This window comes from Erythrolamprus reginae, chromosome 5 (genome assembly GCF_031021105.1).
Source record: "Erythrolamprus reginae isolate rEryReg1 chromosome 5, rEryReg1.hap1, whole genome shotgun sequence".
NCBI lineage: Eukaryota > Metazoa > Chordata > Lepidosauria > Squamata > Dipsadidae > Erythrolamprus > Erythrolamprus reginae.
In genome coordinates, this window is record NC_091954.1 from 117,278,146 (window position 1) to 117,304,207 (window position 26,062).

At 39.7% G+C, this 26,062-nt stretch overlaps 1 protein-coding gene across 1 annotated transcript in view; it reads left to right on the plus strand.

Moving 5' to 3' along the window:
- LPP (LIM domain containing preferred translocation partner in lipoma) overlaps window positions 1–26,062 on the plus strand; it is a 166,732-nt gene that overhangs the window by 134,267 nt on the left and 6,403 nt on the right. Inside the window, exons 9-10 of the mRNA XM_070753852.1 lie at window positions 24,385–24,563; window positions 25,436–25,556. Coding sequence (XP_070609953.1) covers window positions 24,385–24,563; window positions 25,436–25,556 — 300 coding nt within the window. The remainder of the gene's footprint in view (window positions 1–24,384; window positions 24,564–25,435; window positions 25,557–26,062) is intronic.

Here is a 26,062-nt window from a genome sequence, read left to right on the forward strand (position 1 = left end):
CTCTCTCTATTTCTTTCTTTCTTCCTTTCTTCTTCTCTTTTATTCTTCCTCTCCTTCTTCCTCTCCCTCCCTCCCTCCCTTCCTTCCATCTTTCTCTTTAATTTAATTTAATTAATTTAATTTTTAATTTAATTTATTAAGACTTGTGTGCCGCCCCTCTCTACAGACTCGGGGCGGCTCCCAACAAAATTTCCTTCCTTCCTTCCTTCCTTCCTTCCTTCCTTCCTTCCTTCCTTCTTTCTTTCTTTCTTTCTCTCTCACACACGCAGCAATCATATAACCTTACAATACCAGATTGCGCTCTGCAAATCCTCCCTCCCCAACTCCATTCTTTTTGCGACTCCACCGTTAATAACCTTCCCTCTCAATTCACTCCGAGCATTTCACAGCCACGTGGAATAAAATTTTAATCAGATGAAATGATCCCCCTTCCAGCATTCTCTTAACCTTTGTGTTCAGGATTCTCCCCCCCCCCCCTCCATTATCACTTAAAACTTTAAAATCCTCTTTTGATCGGCGAGGGTTCCCATCTCCCACCGCGTAGAGGCTGGGGCCTGGCGTGCCGAGGTCACCGGCAATTTCTAAGCAGCCTTAATTCCCAGGGGGGCCCTGGTTGCAGCCCATGCTTCCTTTATGCGCCGTTAATTACTTTAATGGCAACACTCCGCTTTAAAAGACACCTTTATTAATCCCACTAAATCTTCCTTTTTATTGTTATTTAAACTCTTTACGGAGGGGTGTTTAAAGTCTCCGGAAATAGACGGAAGGCGTAAATTCAGCAGCCCAGCCCACTCAGAATTCGGCTTTGCAAATGATGGGGAGGAAGCACTGGGTGCGAGAAGGCGCCTTTTGTGAGTCTGGCCTTCCCAGGTGCAAAGGAGGTCCGGGCAAGGGAGCTGGGCTGAGGAACATGGGGGGTCAGAGCCCTGCTCCAAACCATCATTTGTGTCAGCATTTAGCATGATTTCAATTCTCAGAATTCCCCAGATACCACTTTTTACATCAACTGGACTTCAACTCCCAGAATTCCCCAGTATTTCCTTCTTCCTTTCCTCCATACCTTTCCTTCTTTCCTTCCTTCCTTCCTTCCTTTCTTCCTTCCAGGCTCCATCTTTTTCCTTCCTATCCTTTACTCCATCCATCTCCTTCCTTCCAGTCTCCATATTTTTCCTTACTTTTCTTTATTCCACCCCCTTCTTTCTTTCTTTCTTTCTTTCTTTCTTTCTTTCTTTCTTTCTTTCTTTCCTTCTTTCTTTCTTTCTTTCTTACCTTCTGTCCTTCCTTCCTTCCTTCCTTCTTTTGTCTATCTTTTCCCTTCCTTTCCTTTATTCCACCTCCTTCCTTCTTTCCTCCCTCCCTTCCTCCCATTCTTCCATCTCCATTTCTTTCTTCCTTTCCTCCATACATCTGTTTCCCTCCATCCTTTTCCTTCCCTCCCTTCCCTCCCTCCCTCCCCCTTTATTCTCCTTTTTTCCTTTTCCTTGTCCTGGTTTAACAGCTGTTTCCTTTAGCAACAGGAGTGTTGGGCTCCATTGCAGCCGTTAAGTCGAGGAATTACCCAAATCTTGCCACCAGAAGTCACCCAGCATCTAAGCATCTTTTTTGGCAGTTTGCAGAATTGTGAGCGTCCCCTTCCAAAGACCCTCGCAAAGACTTGTAAAAAAGAAAAGAAATCCAGAAAAAGGCAGAGAGATCATGAAAGAACGGAGGCTTTTCGGTTCGGAAGAAAGAATCTCAGTTTAGATTTTGTGCAATATTTGATCTGTGCAGGGTCCCCTAATTGTCAACCGAATAATTATCACCCATCACCGGCTAATGAGACCTCACCCCTTTTCCTCTTTCACCGCCTGTTTATTCCTCCCTGTGCAAACTTTGAAATGCAAGCTTGGCTAATCATCTCTTGGAAACATAGAAACCTAGAAGATTGACAGCAGAAAAAGACCCCCTGGTCCATCTAGTCTGCCCTGATACTCTTTCCTGTGTTTTATCTTAGGATGGATCTATGTTTATCCCAGGCAGTTCCTGTGGATTGACCAAGAACGTCTGTGGGAAATTTGTTCCAAGCATCTACTCCTCTTTCAGTCAAATAATATTTTCTCACGTTGCTTCTGATCTTTCCCCCAAATGACCTCAGATTGTGCCCCCTTGTTCTCACGTTCACTTTCCTATTAAAACCACTTAAACCCTCCTGGACCTTATTGAACCCTTTAACATATTGAAATGTTTCGATCATGTCCCCCCTTTTCCTTCTGTCCTCCAGACCAAACAGATTGAGATCATTGAGTCTTTCCTGATCAGTTTTATGCTCAAGACCTTCCACCATTCTTGTAGCCCATCTTTGGACCCGTTCAATTTGATCTATCACGTGAAGGGTTAATACCACTTTATAAGGCCCTGGTAAGGCCACACTTGGAATCCTGCATTCAGTTTTGGGCACCACGATGCAAAAAGGATGTTGAGACTCTGGAAAGAGTGCAGAGAAGAGCAAGAGGATCAGGGGACTGGAGGCTAACACATACGAAGAACAGTTGCAGGAACTGGGCATGGGTAGTTGAATGAAAAGAAGGACCAGGGGAGACATGATAGCAACCTTCCTATATCTCAGGGGTTGCCCCAAAGAAGAGGGAGTCAGGCTATTCTCCAAAGCACCTAAGGGCAGAACAAGAAGCAATGGGTGGAAACTAATCAAGGAGAGAAGCAACTTAGAACTAAGAAGGAATTTCCTGACAGTCAGAACAATTAATCCATGGAACTGCTTGCCACCAGAAGTTGTGAATGATCCAACACTGGATGTTTTAAAGAAGATGTTGGATAAACATTTGTCTGTAGTAGTGTAGAGTTTCTTCCCTAAGCAGGGGGTTGGACTAGAAGACCTCTAATGTCCCTTCCAATTTTGTTTTTGTTATTGTTGATGATATTATTATTATTATTATTATTATTATTATTATTATTATTATTATCATTATCATTATTATTATTATTATTATGTCAATACAACACAGAAAACGAGATCACTATGCTGGATTTCGTATTTCATCCCCATTCGGGCGCTGCCCAAGCACCTAGGACTGAGTGATGTAGAGGCAAATTATGTGTGCCGATCCCAGTAAAGTGGCCTTTTGCAATTGACAGGTGGAGATTTTGTCAATTCCAGTGGTGGTGGTGGTTGTTGTTGTTGTTGTTGTTATTATTATTATCATTATCATTATTATTATTATTAACAACAGAGTTGGAAGGGACCTTGGAGGTCTTCTAGTCCAACCCCCTGCTTAGGCAGGAAACCCTACACTACTTCAGAAGAAGTTGTTGTTGTTGTTGGTTGTTGTTGTTGTTATTACTACTAGTATTATTATTAATCCTGCAACCATTCTTCATATGTTGTAATCCCCAGGCCTTTAATCATCTTTGTTACTCTTCCCTGCACTTTTTCTATAGACTTTTTAAATATATATATATTGTGGATGCAAATTCTCCGAGTGTGTGTGTGGTCTTGATGGAGGCTTTCTCCAGGGGCCGTTTGGTGTCAGCTGCACAAACCGTCTGTGGATTTGCAGGCGAGATTTTTCCCAGGAAGATCGTGCTGGATGTGGAGCCCGGTGGCTTTACATCCCAGCTGGAGAGGTTATAATTTACGAGGGCCAAGGGGTGATTTTTATCACCCGGCTAATAATTATCATGAAAGAGCCTAGAGGAGGAGGAGGAGGAGGGAATCGGAGTGTTTTTATGCTCTTTTAATGAACTTAATTAATCCGATGGCTGTCTTGGGAGAAAGGAGGGGAGGCGTTGATGGCTGTCCGTCTGTCCGTCTCCCGCCAGACCGTCTGGAAGAGCCCCGGAGGGGGGGGGGTGTTTCTAAAACCCTCCAGGCTTCATAAAGGCGGTCCTCAACGTACGACAATAACTGAGCCCCAAAAATGTATGTTGCTAAGTGAGAAATGGGTGAAGTGGGGTTTTCCCCATTTTACAACTTTTTTACATTTTTCATTTTTACCTTTTCTATTTTTGGCCTGGTTACATTTACATTTTAAGGCTTTTTACACATTTTTTACATTTTCGGCCAGACTCCGATAAGGGTTGAGCAGCTTATAAATCAAATAAATTAAATTAAATTAAATTAAATTTCACATTTATGTTACATCATATTAGATTTCTTACGTTTTAATTTTTTTTGTATTTGTTTACATTTTTAAAATATTTTTTTTCATTTTTTTACATTTTGCAAGTTTTACATTTTTTGCACTTTTTTACATTTTTTTGCATTTTACATTTTTACATTTTGCATTTTTTTTACATTTTACATTTTTACCTTACATTTTTTTACATTTTACATTTTTATATTTTGCATTTTTTTACTTTTTACATTTTTTTTTTTTTGAAAAATACTTTATTTATTTACACGAATAATTAAAAACAGGGAGGGGGATTGGGGGGAGGGGGGACAGAATGAAAGGATGGGGGTAGGATAGGGTAGGGGGGGAGACTTCAAAAACAAAACATATTATAATAAAATTGTAATACAAGTGAGTTATAGTACACGAGTGTTTTAGAAAAAAAAACGTAATAACTCTTATTTTCTTAATCTTACTATTTAAGTAACTCAAATATAGTATTCCTTAGTATACATATATTGACATTAAAGTTTTAGTTATAAAGAGGTGGAATAAAGAAAAAGAGAAGGAGAGAAAAGAAAAGAAAAAAGGAATATATAAAAAAAAGAAATGAAAGAAAGAAAGAGAGAAGAGTCTGCATTTAATGCAGACGTTTTTATGGACGACTTTTGTTTAATTGTGGGGTGGGGAGTATGTGGGTGATATGATGGGTGTGTATAAAGATTGATTATTTTGAAAGTAGTCAGTATGTTTGTAATGTGTATTAAGTTAGTTAGAAAACAGATAAAAAGAGATTTGATATATTTTCTTGTTGCAAATTTGATTAGTTTTTGGTGCTTCTTTTCTAATTTATTTTAATATTAATTTAAGTGTTGAAGGTAGTTTTGGGTATGATAATGTATAAGCTTTACATTAAAAATTTTTTGTATTTTTTCTGAGAAACCCATTTATACCAACTTTCCCATGCTTCGTAATATTCTGAGTCATTTTTGTTTTGTGCTTCCATTGCTATTTTGGACATTTCAGCACATTCGTTAATTTTCGTAATTATTGTAAAGAAAGAGGGTACTTGGTCCGATTTCCAGAGAGAGGCATATGATATTCTGGCAGCAGTTATTATTTGTAGTATAAGGTATTTTTCTGTCTTAGTAAGATTTTGTCTGAATATCCCCAAAAGATAGAGCTCAGGTTTGAGTGGTAATTTGATTGACATGACTTGGTCGATTAGAGATTGAATTGTTGTCCAGTATTTTTGTGCAATTGGGCATGTCCACCATGTGTGGTAGTAGGTTCCAGGTTTGATCTTGCACTTCCAGCAGGTCGGTGAGAAGTTGGGAAACATTTTGGATATTCTTGCTGGGGGCAAATGCCAACGATAAAACATTTTAATTTGGTTCTCCTTATAGGACATTGCAGTTGTCATTTTATAATTTGATGTCCATGTTTTCTCCCATTCAATTAAGTTAATCGTATATCCAAAATTCTGAGCCCAAGCTATCATACAACATTTCACTTGCTCTTCAGGATTTTCTTGAATTAGTAAGTAGTTGTACAATTTTGAAATCATTTTTGTAGAAGGGCCGAAAAGAATCGTGTCTATTACATTATTATTTTGAAATCCAAATTGCTTTTTGTGTTGTTCATATTTTAGTTTAATTTGTAAATATGTTAACCAGTCTATATTAATTCCTTGATTGTTCAATTGTTGTTTAGAAATAAGAGCGTCTGATTCATCAAGTAGTTGTTGGTATCTCAGAGTTTTGGAGTACGAGAAAAGATTGGGAAAAGTTATTATTTCATTGGGGGATATCCATTTTGGTATTGAGGTGTAGTAATTTTTTTTTATAGTAAACCAGATTGTTATTAGTGTTTTGCGTAAGTAATGATTTTTGAAGTATTTGGGTATTTTGTGGTAGTCTGCTGTCAAGAAAGTATGCCACCCAGCAAGAAGATCAAATCCTTCCAGAGTTAAGAGTCTTGTGTTTTGGAATGTAATCCAATTTTTAATCATAGTTAAAATGGTAGCTTGATAATACATGTAAAAATCTGGAAGTCCAAGTCCACCCCTGGATCTGAGGTCTTGAAGGTTTTTCAATTTTATTCTGGCCTTCTTCTTGGTCCAAATAAACTTCTTTACTTGTTTGTGAAGAATATTAAAAAAAGTTTTATTCAAATTTATTGGAGCAACCTGAAATAGGTAAAGAAACCTTGGAAGAATGTTTGATTTTATGGCAGCTATTTTTCCCATAATAGATAAGTTTAATTTTGACCATCTGTTAAGATCTTGTTGTATTTCTTTAGCTAATCGTTCATAATTGTCTTTTTTGATCGTAGCATAATTCGAAGTCATCCAAATTCCTAAATATTTAATTTTTTTTGTGGTCTTTATTTTAATTAATTCTTCCAAGGTAAGTATCTCTTTTGGTATCATATTTTTTGTCAAAATTTGTGTTTTGTTTTTATTGATTTGTAGGCCAGATATTTCACCAAATTTATAAATTTCGTCAAATAGAATGGGTGCTGTTCGAATTGGATCTTGTAGGATGAATACAATGTCATCCGCAAAGGCCTGCAGTTTGTAATGTTCTTTTTTAATCATAATACCGTGAATTTGTGAGTTGTTTCTTATAGTCTTGAGAAAGGTCTCGATGGCCAGAATAAAAATAAGTGGGGACAGAGGACATCCTTGGCGTACACCCTTAGTTATAGTGATTGTGTTAGTGATATCATTGTTAAAAAGAATTTTGACCGATTGAATAGAGTAAATAGTTTTGATTAGATTGAAAAATTTGGAGCCAAAATTCATGAATTTAATTTGATTTATAAGATAATGCCATTGAAGACTATCAAAAGCTTTTTTGAGATCCATAAATATTAATGCAGCTGCTTTATCATAGTTTTTGTCATAGTATTCCAAGGCATTTAATATAGTTCTTGTGTTTGTGGAAATATTTCTTCCCGGAAGGAATCCGTTTTGGTCGGAATGAATAATTTTGTTTAATATATTTTTTAATCTGTCCGCAATTATTGATGCAAATATTTTATAATCAGTATTAAGTAATGCAATCGGTCTATAATTCTCCAAATGGTGTCTGTTTTCAATGTCTTTAGGAATAAGGGTTATATAGGATTCAAACCAGGACGCGGGCAGTTTTGCATGTGAGAGCGCATTGTTATAGATGTCTAAGAGTATGGGAGCCATTATATCCATATGAGATTTATAAAATTCAGATGGGATTCCGTCTGGTCCTGGGGTTTTATTGTTTTTTTGTTTGTTTATTGCAGCCTCAATATCCGAAATAGAAATTGGTTTGTTTAGAAGAGTTCTTTGGTCATCTGTTATCATAGTTGTTTGTTCATTTGTTTGTAAATATTTTGATATTAAATCGGCATCCAAATTTGAGACTTGGTAGAGTTGTTGATAAAAATTTTGAATAATTTGTTTTTTTTCGGAATTGGTCGTTTTCAGTTGTCCAAAAGGATCAACTAAAGTATCTATGTTTCTATCGGATTTTTGATGAGCTAATTTGAGAGAAAGCCAACGTCCTGGTTTATTGGCCGCTTCAAAATATGTTTGTTTCGCATTTTTAACCTTTTGGGCAATATGTTGTTGTGTTATTAAATTTATTTGATGTTTGATCGTATTTATTTCTAATAGGGTTATGTTATTTTTAGGATCATTACAGAGTAGCTTTTCTGCTTCTTGAAGAGAGATGTTTAGTTTTTGAAGTTGTGCATATTTTTCTTTGTTTTTGTTTGCTGTATATGAGATGTACACACCGCGTATATATGCTTTAGTGGCGTCCCACGCTATTTCGTTGGGTATCTCGCCATTAAAGTTAATTTGAATGAAAGGGGGGATATCATTCTGTATTTTATGTTGAAATTGTTTTTGGTTTATCACTGTTGAGTACATTGACCATCTATGCGGAATATTGTAAGTGTTGTCTTTTATTGTAAGTAGGAGGGGATTGTGGTCTGCCCAAGTTGCATTGAGTATTTGAACATCAATTATTTGATTTATTATTTCTATATTAGACCAAGCCATGTCAATACGTGAGCATGTTCGATGGGGGGGAGAAAAAAAGGTATATTGTGTAGATTTAGGGTGAAAGTATCTCCAAATGTCTTTTAAGGCATATTCATAGATTATTTGTTGAAAGGTAGAGGGAATGATGTTGCGAGTACGACACTTGGAGTTACCTTTATAATCCTTGTTTACATCAACTATTGCATTGAAGTCTCCAATTATCACGAAATTGTTAAGATCTAATTCTAATATTTTTTTGTGTAAATTTTTAAAATAGGGAGATTGTCTAACAGATGGTGCATATATTGATATTATATTTATTGTTCTTTTATTTTGTAAGGTTATTTGCACAATTAGTAATTGACCATTTTCATCGTTATATATTAATGTTGGGGAATAAATTTTTTTAACATATAAAACTATACCTCTCTTTTTTTCGGGGGCGGAAGCACAAAAGAATTCAAACTCAGATTTGATTTTAAAGTTGGGGATAACTAAAAGAGTGGTATCTTCATTTTTAATGTGGGTTTCTTGTAGTGAAATTACATCATAGTTGTTTTCAAATAGTTTATGGAATATTTTTTGTCTCTTTTTATATGAGTTCAGACCATTTATATTTGTTGAGAATAGTGTAATTTGGGGTTGTTTATTGTTGTAGTGTTGGTTCTTTAGATTTCTCCTTTCTTGCCTCAGCTCTTGCCCGGGTAACTGGTCCATGTTTGCTTGACTCGCCATTCTGAATTTGTAATTCTTGATCATTGTTTGTCTGATTGTCATCAAAGGTAGGTTCTTCATTTCGGGGAGTGTCTCTACTGTCGAATTCCTTAAGGGCCGATTGATCCATCTTCAAGATGTGGGCGTAGAAGTCTCTTGCATCTTCGGGAGTGGAAATTTTATATTTTTTGTCCAGAAGCGTGACCGTCATTCCCTCTGGTATCATCCACCTAAACTGTATAGATTCTCTATTTAATTTGGTGGCTAGCGTTTGATAGGGTTTGCGTTTCTCCCTTACTCGCTTTGGAATTTGGCGTAGTATTACTATATCTCGACCTTGGTGAGAAGTTGGATTATCCTTGGAGGCATTGTAAATTTCGTCTCTGAATTTTCTTTTGAGGAAACGTACATGGACCTCTCGTGGGAGTCTGTTCCGTCTAGCATATGAAGTTGTAAGCCGGTATACCTCGTCCATTTGTGCTAAAATTTCGTCCGTTGATTTATCAATGATTTTAGCTATTATTGTCGCCACCGTGTGAGGAAGGTCTTGTTGATCAGTTTCTGTAATATTTTGAAAACGCAAAAAAAAGGCTGATTTCTCGAGCTCCAGGTTCATAAGGGACTCTTCCAGGGATTTGTTGGTGTATTCTGCCTTCGCTTCTGAAAATTGGAATTTGGTGTCCATCCTGTTGGTTAATTCTTCAATATTATTTATTTTTTCTGTATTCTTGGTAATTGTTTCACAAACAACATCCATTTGGTCTTCCAATTTGGTCATTCGCTCCTCAAGATGACCCGCATGATCTTGAATCTTCTTGATGTCCTGCTTCATTTCTCCCATCGTTCCTTTAATAGACTCAAAATTAATATCTAATGTATCTTGCATTTTGTTCATCTTCTCCAGTAAGGCGTTTAGTGATATATTGGGAATTTCCTGTGTTTGTTGTTGGAGAGATGTTTTGTCTGACAAGTCAGTTGAACGTTGCTGAGTTGGATTTGGTGTTGCAGGCTGGTTGGGGTTTTTCTTCCAAGATTTCATAAGGGTTGGTTGATTTGAGGCAGACATTTTTATATTTTTATATTAAGGAGAGGTCGTTAGAGCAATATATAAATAGTATGTATAATGTAGTAAAAGGATTTATGTAGTGTAAAGAAATGTATGTAATGTATATGTAGTATCTATGTAATATGTAATATGTAATATGTATGTAATGTTGTCGGAAGTAGTGAGGTTAAAGTGATTAAGGTGGTATAGAAAGTTGCAGTTTATGTAGTAAAGGTTTTTTTGTTTTTTGGTTTTTGTTAAGATACAATTAGTAAAGAGTTGTTAAGAGAATATCAGAATTTGAATTTAAATTTGTTTCACTTAAGAAGTAACAAGAAAAGGACAATTTATATTTAAGATTCAGGTTATCAATAGAATAGCATTTGAATCAATATGTTTCCAGTAATAATATCACAATTTATGGAAAAGAAAAGGAAGGAGAGAGAAAGTGGGAAAAAGTAATAATTCAGTAGTACAATTATTCGGTGTTCAATATAAGGGGAAAGTCAATCAATCAATCCGGGGGTTATTCTATTAAGGGTTTAAATCAGTTGAATCAGTTAAGTTGATTAAATCCAATAAATCTTAAAACATTGAATTACTATAAGTTACTATAAGTTGTAGAATCAAAAAGAAATCCAGTTACTATCTGGTATTTAAAGTTAATTAAGGATAAGTAATAATAAAGTCTAAAGTCTAAAGTTTAATGTTAATATACAGTAAAACTATCAACTCAAAGTAATCTATCAGTATGTTCTACCTAAATATAGCACAATCTATCTTAATGTAATATAATATAATTTAATCTATATAAATAGTTCAATTGCTAGAGTAAATATTACAATATTTTATGAATTACAGAATTGGGTAAGGGGTTTTTGTCAATGTATATAGTCCAAAAATATCAAAATAAAATTTAAATAACTTAGAAGAAGTTCAATCCCAATCGATCCAAATCCAAGAGTTCTTAGTTCAGCAATATGGTGTTATTAAATTGATCAAGTTCGGTACAGTTCGGTTTCGTTATCAAAGAGTAAAGTCAATGATTTGTTTGCAGTTAATGAGGTAAATTTTAGTGACGCAGTTCCAGAGAGAAAAAAAAAGGGGGAGAGAGAGTAAAGAGTTAACAAGTTGTCCAGAGTTCCGGGTCAGTAAACATCCGATATTCAAGTGTCCTAGTATCAAAGTGTCCAAATTCAATTTCCAAATATCCAAAAGTATCCTAAAGTAATCCAATATGTGCAAAATTGTCCAAAAGAAAAAAGGTAGTAGTAGTAAAAAGTGAAAAAAGGCAAAAATATCTATGTATGAAATTCAAAAGTAAACAAACTTTATTTATTTATTATTAAACTAGAAAAATAAAAGTTAAGGCAAAAAAGGGTATGGAAGGGAAAGGAAGGGTAAGTGGTAGGTAGAAAAAAAAAATAGGGTCGGAGTTTTCCGGTTGCTGTTTTAAGTCTTATCTGCTTTACTTTTTTTTTTTTTCCAACTAGTCAAGGTGTTATTTCAAAGACAAATAGCAAAAAAGTTGTTGCGGGGGGTTTAAACTTTCTCCTACCCTCAAAGCACGTTACTTAAACCTTCTCTCCTTGCGAAAATTTAAAGTATAGATGATAGTTCTAAGGCAAGTCAAAATCTCAGATAGACGTGGCGAAAATTCATTCTAAAAACCTTCAAGTAAAATCCGCCGAGTCATCGTCGCCATCTTTGCCAGGGGGCTCGTAACACTCACAGATCGAAGTCGCCGCCTCTCACTCTTCAGACTCAGAAAAAGAGTCGTGATGTCCCTTTCGCAAGGAGTAATCCAACACGTATGCCACAAATCCAAAAACCGTCCTCAGTCCTTCTGCAGCAAGCAATAACACCCCCAAAGGTATTTGTCGTTACCGCGGCTTCCAAGATAAAGCAGAGCGCAGCGCTTCCGGATCAGCAAAAAAAAAGCTGATCTCTTTGGTTGATGATTTGGGGGATCTCCCGTCCCCCGGGGGGGGTCCGCCGAACGCCCCCGGGTGCACGCAAACTTCCCCTCAAAGACCTTGGGCTCTACGGGTCCGCGGTCGCCCGATAGGGCAATCAAACAACGCAAAAGGCCAGATGTAACCCGGAGAACCGGGAAACACACAGCGACAGCACCGCACCACAACCGGAAGTCACCTTTTACATTTTTATACTTTTCATTTTTTACATTTTGCATTTTGCATTTTTTTTACCTTTTACATTTTTACATTTTGCATTTTTTTTACCTTTTACATTTTTATACTTTGCATTTTTTACATTTTGCATTTTGCATTTTTTTACATTTTTACATTTTGCATTTTTTTTACATTTTACATTTTTACATGTTACATTTTTTTACATTTTACATTTTTATATTTTGCAGTTTTTACATTTTACATTTTTACATTTTTTTAATTTTACCTTTTTATATTTTGCAATTTTTTACATTTTACATTTTTACATTTTTTTTTTTTTACATTTTCCAACTTTTCCTGCCACAGTTGTTGTCGGTGGCCGTCACTGTGGTCATTAAGTTAGTAACATGGTCACTAAGTGAATCTGGCTTGTCAGAAGGTCATAAAAGAGAATAATGTGAGCCCCGGGGGATTTTATTATTTATTGATTTATTTAATTGTATTTATATGCTGCCCGTCTTCGAGGACTACTGCAGCCATCGTCAATATACCGGTAAGTCACTTATATTTAAGTATCTGAATGTAGATCACGTGTCCTATAGATCAGTGTTTCCCAACCTTGGCAACTGCTGGCTGGGGAATTCTGGGAGTTGAAGTCCAGATATCTTCAAGTTACCACGGTTGGGAAACACTGCTATAGATGCTACAATAGTCATAAGTTTGAAAAATGGTCCTATGCTGTTATAACTTTGAGCAGTCACTAAGTGAACTGTTGTAAGTTGAGGACAGTATCAGGTATGGATGAGGTGCTGCACCGGTAGTAAAACTGGAGTTGTATGCGCAGCTTTGGGTCTCAGGCATGCAGAGGAAGAAAATTAAAATTAAAATCTTGCAAGGGGGGGTACATGCACGCGAGATTTTGCAATGTTTTGCTTCTGAGCATGCGCAGAAGCAAAGAAATCACCGACGCGCCCACGCCAGAGCTTGGTGGCTTTCTTCCAGACATTTCATTGTCCAAACAAGGTGTAACATCATCAGTGCTAGAAGGGTGAGGGGTTTCTGCGGAGGAAAAGGAGGAGGAGGAAGAAGACTGTGGGGTCCTTGGTGCTCTGAGCTTGGCGGCTTTTTTCCAGACATTTCATTGTCCAAACACAGGTTGTGGGTTAACTATCCATGTCTAGAAGAATGTGGAATGCCCTCTGTAGACATGATAGGATTAAATCTACATGCCTGGTCAAAGGTAACTCACTCCTTTATTAGTTTAAGGGAATCATTATTTATTTAGGCTTCCGTTGACCTTAGATAATTGAAATCCTTCTGTTTGCCTAGGGCAGGGGCAGGCAAAGTTGCTCTTCTATGATTGTGGACTTCAACTACCGGAATTCTTGAGCCAATCATGCTAGCACAGGAATTCTGGGAGTTGAAATCCACATGTCATAAAAGACCCAACTTTGCCTACCCCTGCCCTAGGGCACAAACTAATTAGATATTCTTCTGTTTATTTTAGCCATCCTGGTGACAGGATTATGTCTCTTTGCTATATGTTACAAATTAATCATTCCTATTGTAACTTAATCCTATGTATCTTCTGCTCCAGTAAACTCACATTACTAACCAGAGCATACAAAACTTTTGCCAGACCAATCCTTGAATACAGCTCATCTGTCTAGAACCCCCACCGCATTTCGGACATCAACACTCTAGAAAACGTCCAGAGATACTTTACGAGAAGAGCCCTCCACCCCAATCAGGGGTGGGCTACTGTCTGGACTGGGTGGGTGGGGGTGCAGTGGGGTAGCGCAAATGGAGCTCCACCCCAGAGCACTCAATTTGCACTGAAAGATGTTGAAAGAAAAATGCATAAGCCAGGCCCACAGTTGTAGTAGAAATTTTGGTAGCCCTTCATTTCTTACAATCCTAAGCCTGGAAGGCTTAGTACTACATTGCCTTAAACACAACCTAAGCATAGCCCATAAAACCATCTGCTACAACATCCTGCCTGTCAACAACTACTTCAGCTTCAACCACAACAACACATGAGCACACAACAGATACAGTACAAACTTAAAGTAAACTGCTCCAAACTCGACTGCAGGAAATACGACTTTAGTAACCGAGTAGTTGATGCCTGGAACTCACTCCCAGACTCTGTAGTATCATCTCCTAACCCGCAAAACCTGACCCTTAGACTGTCCACTGTTGACCTCTCCCAATTCCTCAGAGGTCAGTGAGGGCCGTGCATAAGTGCACCAGAGTGCCTTCCGTCCCCTGTCCTAGTGTTTCTCTCTTACTAGTATCATGTATATAAACATTGTTATATCTCTGTATACCACCAATACGGACTTGACTGACTGACTGACAATATAAATATAAATATAAATAATATAAATATAAATATAAATATAAATATAAATATAAATATAAATATAAATATAAATATAAATATAAATATAAATAATATAAATAATATAAATAATATAAATAATATAAATATAAATATAAATAATATAAATATAAATATAAATATAAATATAAATTATTATTACAATTTATTAGATTTGTATGCCACCCCTCTCCAAAGAAATATAAATATAAATATAAATATAAATATAAATATAAATATAAATATAAATATAAATATAAATATAAATATAAATATAAATATAAATAATTATTACAATTTATTAGATTTGTATGCCGCCCAGCTCCGAAGAAATATAAATATAAATATAGTCTAAGCAGAGCTTCCAATCAAAATCTGCTCACAAGGGAGACTCCTGGCCCCAGACAAACCCTGCTTCAAGAAATCATGTCTCCATGTCAGTGATTTCTGCAGATGATGTTCCCTAGTTGGGTCGTGAAAAGTCTCCAGGAAAACAACCCAGCTCATAGAGCGCCAAGTGGCAGCCCAATTCAACCCCGAGCTACGAATACATATATATCTCCCTTTCTTAGCTTTAAGCAGCATCCGTTGCAACGCTGGTACGAGGGCAGATGCCGGGAGGAGAGGAGCTCTTAATGGCCTGCCTGTCATTCTTCCAAAAGAGAGAGCATGAAAATGACACACCGAAACCGGCAAAGGCTACTTTGTGCCACTTTGGCATAAACACCTGTCTCTCCGCGAAATGGCTGATTAGTCTTTCAACCCGGAGAGGGAGGGGGGGGGAGAGAGAAGAATTGGACCCTGAATGGAAAATGTTCTGAAATGCGACCAATTTGTTTGCATTTCTCTCCCCGGCCGCCCGTAATTGTATACAGACGGTGTGGCGCGCATAATGCCCAGCCGACGCGGCTCCCGTCTTTCAATCCTCTTATTTTTAATTCCGTGTTGAATAGTGGGGGGGGGAGGAAGCAGATTGTGGGTTCGGCCTCGCTACAGAGTGAGTCGCATCGGCTCTTTGGTAAACATCCCTATTTGCGGTCACGGGTTCTAATCTCCAAAGCACCGAGGACGAGGAAGGAATAAGGGAAAAACACAGAGTCGGGAGGGATCGCTCAGCTGTGGCTAGGGGGCCTTTCGCACAAGTCCGTCTTGTCTACCAGTTGCGGTCCTACCTTGACCAGGAGGCCCTCCGCACGGTCCCTCACGCCCTCATCTCCTCCCGTCTTGACTATTGCAAAGCGCTCCACATGGGGCTGCCCTTGAAGAGCGTTCGGAGACTTCAGATGGTGCAGAATGCAGCGGCACATGCAATAACAGGTGTGCCAAGGTACGCCCGTATTACTCCAACTTTACGCGCACTGCATTGGTTGCCAGTCGGTCCCCAAACGGAATTCATGGTGTTGGTTATCACCTTTAAAGCTCCAAATGGCTCAGGGCCAGACTGTTTACGGGACCGCCTCCTACCTCCTACCTCATTGCGGCCAGTAAGGGCCCACAGAGTCGGTCTTCTCCAGGTCCCGTCCGCCAAACAATGTCGGTTGGCGGGACCTCGGGAAGAGCCTTTTCTGTGGTGGCTCCGACCCTTAAGAACCAACTGCCCACAGAGATCCGTATTATCTCACCCTGTCGGTCTTCCGGAAAGCCGTTAAGACCTGGCTTTTCCAACAGGCCTAGAACTAGGCTGCTTGCAAGTATGTATGTTTTTTATGCCCTCATCACCTCGAGGCTCGACTACTGTAACGCTCTCTACATGGGGCTACCTTTGAAAAGTGTTTGGAAACTTCAGATCGTGCAGAATGCAGCTGCGAGAGCAATCACGGGCTTTCCCAAAAATGCCCATGTCACACCAACACTCCGCAGTCTGCATTGGTTGCCGATCAGTGTCCGGTCACAATTCAAAGTGTTGGTTATAACCTATAAAGCCCTTCATGGCACTGGACCAGATTATCTCAGAGACCGCCTTCTGCACAAATCCCAGTGACCAGTTAGGTCTCACAGAGTGGGCCTTCTCCAGGTCCCATCAACTAAACAATGTCGTTTGGCGGGGCCCAGGGAAGAGTCTTCTCTGTGGCGGCCCCGGCCCTCTGGAACCAGCTCCCCCTGGAGATTAGAATTGCCCCCACTCTCCTCGCCTTTCGTAAGCTCCTTAAAACCCACCTCTGCCACCAGGCATGGGGGAATTGAGATATTCTTTCCCCCTAGGTCTTTACAATTTGTGCATGGTATGTTTGCTTGTATGTATGATTGGTTTTAAAATAAGGGTTTTTTAGTTGTTTTAGTATTGGATTTACATGCTGTTTTTTATTATTGTTGTTAGCCACCCCGAGTCTACGGAGAGGGGCGGCATACAAATCCAATAAATGAATGAATGAATGAATGAATGAATGAATGAATGAATGAATGAATAAATAAATAAATAAATAAATAAATAAATAAATAAATAAATATTACTGTTATTACTGACTTTTATCATTAGATTATTTATTTTATTTATTTATTGGACTTGTATGCCGCCCCTCACCAGCGCTCTCTACAGCGGGATCACAATCTCCCTCTTCCTACTTGTGATACCTCTAGCTATGCAGCCAAGCATTCGACTCGCTTTCCCTACCACCTGACCGCACTGTCCACCCATTTGGAGACTGTCAGAAGTCACAAAATATGTTCAATGGTCTAGGGTCTCCTGCTGAAGCAGGGGGTTGGACTAGAAGACCTCCAAGGTCCCTTCCACCTATTCTACCTTGTTTCTGTGTTTTAACAAGATGACATGGAAAATTATCTCTCTCGTTCATGTTGGGGTCTCTTTTGTGCGAATGGAGTTTTTTCCAGCACTTTCTAGAGGCCCAAATACTTTCAGCACAATTAGAGTAGAACATTCTTTTATTGGCCAAGTGTGATGGGACTCACAAGGAATTTCTCTCCTTGTGTGCCGAAGCTCTCAGCGTCCATACGAGCAACAAGGGATAAATCACAGTCATCATCATAAAAACACGACTGTCATAAGTCACAAGACACAACAAAACAGAGAGTCATAAGATACTGAATAACCCATCGACATAAATTACTCTAGGGTATTAAATAAAGGCAAGCAATAGAAATTGTGAGAGGCAAACAACAAAGGAATCCAACAAAGCAGGTCAATAAGAAAGATGAAATGGTGGTGATTCAGCCCCATTACGTGGTTTGACATCCCAAGGTGTAAGACTGTGGTGGGAATCAGTTGTTTAGCAAAGTGATAGTGGGAGGGGGGGATATTTTATTTATTTTATTTTATTTATTTGTCAAATATGTATAGGATAGTAGTAGTTTGTATAAACATAACATCAGTAAAAAGTAACAATAAAAGAGGACAGTAGGACAGGGACGGTAGGCATGATAATAATAATAATGATAATAATAGTAATAGTAATAATAGTAATAATAGTAATAATGGTAATACACCAACCTTGACAATTGGTGTGTGTGTTAATTTCCCCATGCCTGGCAGCAAAAATGAGTTTTTAATAACTTATGAAAGGCGAGGAGGATGAGGGCAGCCCTAATCTCCAGGGGGAGTTGGTTCCAGAGGGCCGGTGCCGCCACAGAGAAGCCTCTTCCCCTGGGTCCCGCCAGACGACATTGCTTAGTCGACGGGACCCAGAGAAGGCCAACTCTGTGGGACTTTATCGGTCGCTGGGATTCGTGCGGCAGAAGGCGGGCCCGGAGATATTCTGGTCCGGTGCCATGTAGGGCTTTATAGGTCATCACCAACACTTTGAATTGTGACCGGAAACTGATCGGCAGCAATGGTGCACTTATACATGTCCCTTACAGACCTCTTTGGAATGGGGTGAAGTCAACAGTGGGTAGACAAAGAGTAAAGTTTTGTAAGACAGAGCATTTGTTGGTTGCGATTTGAAAGTTGCCATTTTTTTGACCATTCTGCTACATGGTCAAGGTCCCTTTGAAGGGTAGCAGCATTGTCGGTGGTAACATCCTCAGCAAAGAGAAGACAGTTGCTTCTAATAGGGTCACAGAGATGGTTCATGTAGAGTATGAAGAGTATTTTTCCCAGCCCTATTTCTGGCTCCTCAATGGAAAACAGGCTGTTTGCAATACTATTTTCTGCTGTAGTTGTTTAATGATATTTGGAAAATATATCAATCGTTCCCTTCCCCACATTTATTTATTTATTATTTAGATTTGTATGCCGCCCCTCTCCGAAGACTCGGGGCGGCTCACAACACGATAGAACAAATCATAAATAATCCAAATAACTTTAAAATATTTAAGATTAAAAAAGAGCCCCATATACTAACAGACACATACACAAACATACCATGTATAAATTAAACATGCCCGGGGGAGGTGTTTCAGTTCCCCCATGCCTGACGTCAAAGGTGGGTTTTAAGGAGTTTACGGAAGGCAAGGAGAGTAGGGGCAGTTCTAATCTCTGGGGGGAGTTGGTTCCAGAGAGTCGGTGCCGCCACAGAGAAGCCTCTTCCCCTGGGGCCCGCCAACCGACATTGTTTAGTTGACGGGATCCGGAGAAGGCCCACTCTGTGGAACCTAACTGGTTGCTGGGATTCGTGCAGCAGGAGGCGGTCCCAAAGATATTCTGGTCCGGTGCCATGAAGGGCTTTAAAGGTCATAACCAACACTTTGAATTGTGACCGGAAATTGATCGGCAGCCAATGCAGACTGCGGAGTGATGGTGAAACATGGGCATACCTGGGGAAGCCCATAATTTCTCTCGCAGCTCCATTCTGCACGATCTGAAGTTTCCGAAGACTCTTCAAAGGTCGCCCCATGTACAGAGCATTACAGTAGTCGAGCCTCGAGGTGATGAGGGCATGAGTGACTGTGAGCAATGAGTCCCGGTCCAGATAGGGCCGCAACTGGTGCACCAGGCGAACCTGGGCAAACGCCCCCCTCGCCACAGCTGAAAGATGGTTCTCTAATGTGAGCTATGGATGGAGGAGGACGCCCAAGTTGCGGACCCTCTCTGAGGGGGTCAGTAATTCCCCCCCCAGGGTAATGGACGGACAGATGGGATTGTCCTTGGGAGGCAAGACCCACAGCCACTCCGTCTTATCCGGGTTGAGCTTGAGCCTGTTGACACCCATCCAGGCCCCAACAGCCTCCAGGCACCGGCACATCACTTCCACTGCTTCCAAGTCTGAGTTGAAGAAGCTTCTGGGATGAGAAGCGAAACATCTTCCAAGGGGGGAAAAACCCAGGAAGTCCAATTGCCTTTTGAAAATAAAAGGACCTTTGGAATTTATTTATTTTATTTATATGTCACCCAACTCCCAAAGGATTCTGGGCAGGATAAGCAAGACCTGAATGACGGAAATTCGACTTTGGAAAAAAATGCAGAGAAAAAATGCAGTGGCCAAAGCCATGGAAACTGCAGTTTAATGTTTCCAAATGTAAAATAATGCACTTGGGGAAAAGGAATCCTCAATCTGAGTATTGCATTGGCAGTTCAGTGTTGGCAAATACTTCAAAAGAAAAGGATTTAGGGGTAGTGATTTCTGACAGTCTCAAAATGGGTGAACAGTGCAGTCAGGCGGTAGGGAAAGCAAGTAGGATGCTTGGCTGCATAGCTAGAGGTATAACAAGCAGGAAGAGGGAGATTGTGATCCCACTATATAGAGCGCTGGTGAGACCACATTTGGAGTAATACTGGGTCCAGTTCTGGAGACCTCACCTACAAAAAGATACTTTTGGCCATTGCATACAAATCCAATAAATAAATAAGTAAGTAAGTAAGTAAGTAAGTAAGTAAGTAAGTAAGTAAAGAAAGAAAGAAAGAAAGAAAGAAAGAAAGAATTCTATTCCATTCCATTCTATTCCATTCCATTTTTTCTATTCTATTCTATTCCATTCTATTCCATTCCACTCCATTTTTTTGTTTTATTTTCTATTCCATTCCATTCTTTCTCTTCTCTTCTCTCTTCTCTTCTAATTCCACCCCCCCTTGGAATCAGGGCGATGAGTGTCTCCATGGGGCTGCCAGGCCCTGCAGGTTTCTGAGCCTACTCCATGGTTGGCTGCAAGGAGGCTCAGGGAGCTTTTGCAGGCGCCTTGCAAAATAATAATAATAATAAATTCCAAAGGGAAAGGGAGGTTTTCAATGGTCCCTGCTGCTGTGTCTCCAAGAAATGTCATTCTGCTCCGGCATTTCTTTTTTTCCTGCAGAAGCTTCTATTTTCCCCATCGGTCACTCAATGGGAGGAGGGGAGTCTGCAACAACAGTGAGTCACCAGGTGCCAGGAGACGGTTTGAAAAGTCATTTGCAAGCAGCAGTCGGTCTTCTCTCTCTCTCTCTCTCTCTCTCTTTCTCTCTTTCTCTCTGACTCTTTCTCTCTTTCTCTCTCTCTCTCTCTCTCTCTCTCTTTCTCTCTTTCTCTCTGACTCTTTCTCTGTCTCTTTCTTTCTTTCTCTGTCTCTTTCTCTCTTTATCTCTTTATTTCTCTGTCTCTTTCTTTCTCTCTTTCTTTCTTTTTCTGTCTCTCTTTCTATATCTCTTTTTCTCTTTCTCTCTCTCTTTCTCTTTCTCTGTCTCTTTATTTCTCTGTCTCTCTATATCTCTCTCTTTTTCTCTTTCTCTTTCTTTATTTCTCTCCTCTTTTTCTCTCTTTTTTCTCTTTCTTTTTCTCTCTCTCTGTTTCTTTTTCTTTTTCTCTTCTTTTTTCTATCTTTTTCTCTCTTGTTCTTTCTCCCCCTCCCTCCCCCTCCTTTTTTTCTCTTTCACTCTCTCTTTCTTTCTCTCTCCCTCCCTCCCCCCCCCCCATCTGTGGCTTTGAGTCATCCATCCAGAACAGCTCCACCAATTTATCCGACCACAGCAAGCTTTTATTAGCAGAGTCTTCTGGGGCAAGGAAAGAACAGCAGCTGAACAGAGAGGAAAACACCCGTGCTTGAGTGAATCACAGAGTTGGAAGGGACCTTGGGAGGTCATCTAGTCCAACCCCCCTGCCCAAGATCACCAAATGGGTTGCAAGGTACCTTGGAGGTCATCTAGTCCAGCCCCAACTCAAGCAGGAGACCCTGTACCTTGCTGTCCAGTCCCTTCTTTAAAAGAGTCCGTGTCCTTAAAGGAAGGCAAAGCCAAGCAGGAAAATCCAAATCTTGCACCAGGGACCAAAATGCCAAGCCCTCTCTGAACATCTGGCTGACTGCGCGATGATCAATAATAATAATAATAATAATAATAATAATAATAATAATAATAATAATAATAATGCAATCCCAGGAGACAGCAGAATTGAGGGGAAGCAGCTAGAGAAATTAGTGTAATACGAAGATCTAAAAATCGAGCTGCAACGACTCTGGCATAAGCCCGTGAAAGTGGTCCCAGTGGTACTTGGCACGCTGGGCGCAGGGCCAAAGGATCTCAGCGGACATTTGAAAACCATCGGAATTGACAAAATCTCCACCTGTCAATTGCAAAAGGCCGCTTTACTGGGATGGGCAAACATAATTCGCCCCTACATCACGCAGTCCTAGGTGCTTGGGAAGCGCCCGACTGGTGATGAAATACGAAATCCAGCATAGTGATCTCGTTTGCTGTGTTATATTGATGATGATGATGATGATGATGATGATGATGATGATGATGATAATAATAATAATAATAATAATTAGAAAGATAGAAGATTGACGGCAGAAAAGGATCTCATGGTCCCTGCCCCTATACTATTTCTACTTACTATATTACTACTACTACTACTACTACTACTACTAATAATAATAATAGATAGAAGATTGAAGGCAGAAAAAGACCTCAAGGTCCATCTAGTCTGCCCTTATACTATTTCTATCTACTATACTAATAATAGTAGTAGTAGTACTAGTAGTAGTAGAAGTAGTAGTAGCAGCAAGCCCAGGCCGGAGGAATAAACTTGGCCGTTGGCTTTCCATGGGAAAACAGCAGTTGTCCCTTGAGCCTGCGTGAATCCAAGGTTGTGCTTGTCCTTTGTGACCTTTGTGTGGTTTCCCCTGGGATGCACCGGGGAGGGGGAGGGGTGTAAGCACGCCAGGAAGCCAAGATGTCAATCTCTGCGTGTTGGACACATCGAACAGAGTCACCAGCTGTGATTTGACATCTTTTCACTGTTGGAGATGCTGGGTAGGGAAATGATTTCCTCCTCTCGGCCTGTGTTTGTGTGTGTGTGTGTGTGTGTGTGTGTGTTTCCTAACCCAGAGAACTAGATTTCCCCCACCCCCAGGTCCTTTCCTTGGCTCAGGATGCTGGGATTTGTAGTCCCCACACTTCTGGAAGAGCACACGTTAGAGAGTGATTGCTACTTCCCCTAATTCCAGCCTAAATAAGATTGGATTGGGATGTATGACACGGTGTGATTGCATGAGTGACATTTTAATACGGTTTTATGAATATATATATGTATATATATATGTAGATTGTTCTGAGTTCGGGTTTTGCCCCGTGTAATATTTTGAGTGTCTATGCGACGTTTCGGTGAAATCACATTCACCGTCATCAGGCTGAAGTTTTAAGCTTCGTACTGCTGTAAATATATATGTGTGTGTGTGTGTGTGTCAAATGTTTTTTTAGCTGGAATTTTAAAATTAAGGGAGACTGGGATGGTCCCATTTTGGCCTTGTTCTGGCTTCATCAGCTAGCCACACCCTTCCTTACTGGGATTCGATCCGGTGGACTCTGCCTTGTAAGGCAGAGAATTAGCAGTTGAGCTATCAGATCAGATCCCTTCCAGCTCTGTACCAGGGAGGGGCTATATGTTTTTTTTTATATACCAGGGTGATCCGACATAAAACACACACACACACACACACACACACATATATATACTGTATATAAAACTAAACTAAAACTATAAAAATATAAACTATATTCTGTATGATAGAGCAAAAACATGTCATACATACATACATACATACATACATACATACATACATACATACATACATACATACTTGTTCTGTAGAAAATTGAATGTGCACAACAGCAGGTGAAGTTGACTGTCCATCAGTGTTGCTGCCTAAGTGGACAGTTTGATTTCACAGAAGTTTGATTTACGTGGAGTTATATTGTGTTGTTTAAGTGTCCCCTTTATTTTCTTTTGAGCAGTATATAAATATAAATATAAAAACAAAGAAACTCTCCTTCCTAAAAAACAAGGAATTACAAGCCCTCCTTGAGTTACAACCTGTTACCTTAACGATTGTTCAAAGTTTCTAGAGAGCTCAACCCCAAGTCCTCACACTGACGACCACTGAGGCATCCAAGCGTGGAGCAGCTAAGCCCTTAACTTGCCCATTTGTTTAGCCACTGTTTGAGAGAGGGGGAACCCTGAGACTTACAGCACTTTCTCGCCGGGGAGTTTCCTATTTACCACTGTTACGGTGCAATGTTTGCGCAACTCCGAGTAAGCCGTGGGTGGGCATGGATGTCCCACCGAGATTTTACTTCTGAAATTTGGAACAAACCACGTGTATGATTGGCTTGAAAAGAGAAAGCAAAATAAACCACTAAATAATGAATTTAGTAGTGTAAATATGATGATTCTTAACTGTATCAAAATGGAACAATTATATCAATGAATAATAACTCAATATGTTAATGAAAAAGATTATGTAAATATGATAATGGAAAAGATTACATAACCATGCATTTATTGTGGGTAAAATTAGCTGTGTTATAACCGTGCTTATAACCTTGTTATGTAGTGTAGTTGTATGGTATGATACTTTACTCTTTTGTCTGGTTTTGTCTTGTTTAAATTTTGTATATATGTATTTTTTATTGCTTTTAAATGTAAATAGATAGATGGATGGATGGATGGATGGATGGATGGATGGATGGATGGATAATGACAGTTCAAATAAATACTATAATTCAAACGTTGAAAAAAACCCAATAAAATGAGTATAAAAGACATTACAACCATTAAAAAACCAAAACCCACAGCCTTGTTGCTGATGCTTCCCCCTCCGTTCTGCAGAACACCCTGGAGCCTTGCAGCGTCTGTGCCAAGCCCATCATGGAGCGCATCCTTCGGGCCACGGGGAAGGCCTACCACCCCCACTGCTTCACCTGCGTGATCTGCAACCAGAGCCTGGATGGCATCCCCTTCACCGTGGACGCCGGGGGCAACATCCATTGCATTGAGGATTTCCACAGGTGGGTGGGACGCAAGGCCTTTTATTTTATTTTCTTTTATTTGTATTTTATATTTATATTTTATATTTTTTTATATTTTATTTTTATATTTTATATTATTTTATATTTTATTTTTATATTTTATATTTATATTTTATATTTATATTTTATATTTATATTTATATATATTTTATATTTTATATTATTTTATTTTATTTTATATTATTTTATATTATTTTATATTTTATACTATATATTATATTTTATTTTATTTTATTTTGCTTCATGCTGTCCGCTGCCAACATTTTTAGACACAGTAAACATACTGCTCTTTCCTCGTCTCCCACCATAGTCACAGTGAAGCCAAGCACTACATACTCTTTGTCCTATTTCCTCGTCTTAGCTTTCAGGAGACTTACGTTAGTCTCATGATCTCCGTCTCTCTCCTCCTTTCTTTGCATCCCTATTAAATATTTCCTCTTAAGAGTTTGTTATCTACACTTCCTATCTCCCGCTCTGTGCTGTGCAAAAAAACCCCTACTCCCTGCAGCATAAAAGTCACATTCCTCGAGATCATGTGCCCCCCATGGCATCGCTCCGCACCCCCCCAGGGGCCCCCACCCCACTATTTGGAAACACTGCTCTACAGACACTTAAGAGCCATGCTACTAGCTCCGAGTCCTTGGAGAGGGGCGGCATACAAATCTAATTAATAATAATAATAAAATAATAATAATAATAATCGCAGTGATTCATTTAACGCCTGTGGCAGGACAGGTCATAAAACGAGGCAAAACGCACGGGATTAATGTCTCACTTACTGATAGAAATTTGGTGCATTGCTGTGAGTGGAGGACCCCCTGAGTTGACTCTCACCTTCTCCCCCCCCCCAGGAAATTTGCCCCCCGATGCTCCGTCTGCAAGGACCCCATCATGCCCGCCCAGGGACAGGAGGAAACTGTCCGGATCGTGGCCCTGGACCGCGACTTCCACGTCCAGTGCTACCGATGTGAGGTGGGTGCTTCAGCCTTCAGCCCCTCTGTTGCCCCCCCCCCTCTGCCCCCCTCGCTTGGCTCTCCAGGGACCAAAGTTTCCTCTGGCTGTTTTTCTCCCAGGACGAGGGAGAGCGAAGGGCCAAACCCCGACACCCTTGAAACGGACAAAGCTCCTGGTTAAAATACACCCACAGCCCAGCTGCAGAAGGGGGAGGGGAGGGGAGGGGAAAGGAAAGGAAAGGAAGGAAACGACAGGGGAAGGGAAGGAATGGAAAGGAAGGAAAGGAAAAGATGGATGAAGAGGAAAGGAAAGAAGGGAAGGAAAAGGAGGGGAAGAGAAGAGAAGGAGAAAGGAAGTGGAAGTGAAAGAGGAGAATAGGAAAGGGGAAAGGGAAAGGAAAAAGGGAGTAGGAGAGGAGAGAGAAAAAAGGAGGGAGGGAGGGGGGAAATAATGAAAGGAAGGAAAGGGAGGAGGAAGAAAGGAAGGAATGAAAAACCCTATCCATTCCCTTGCCCTTCACCTCT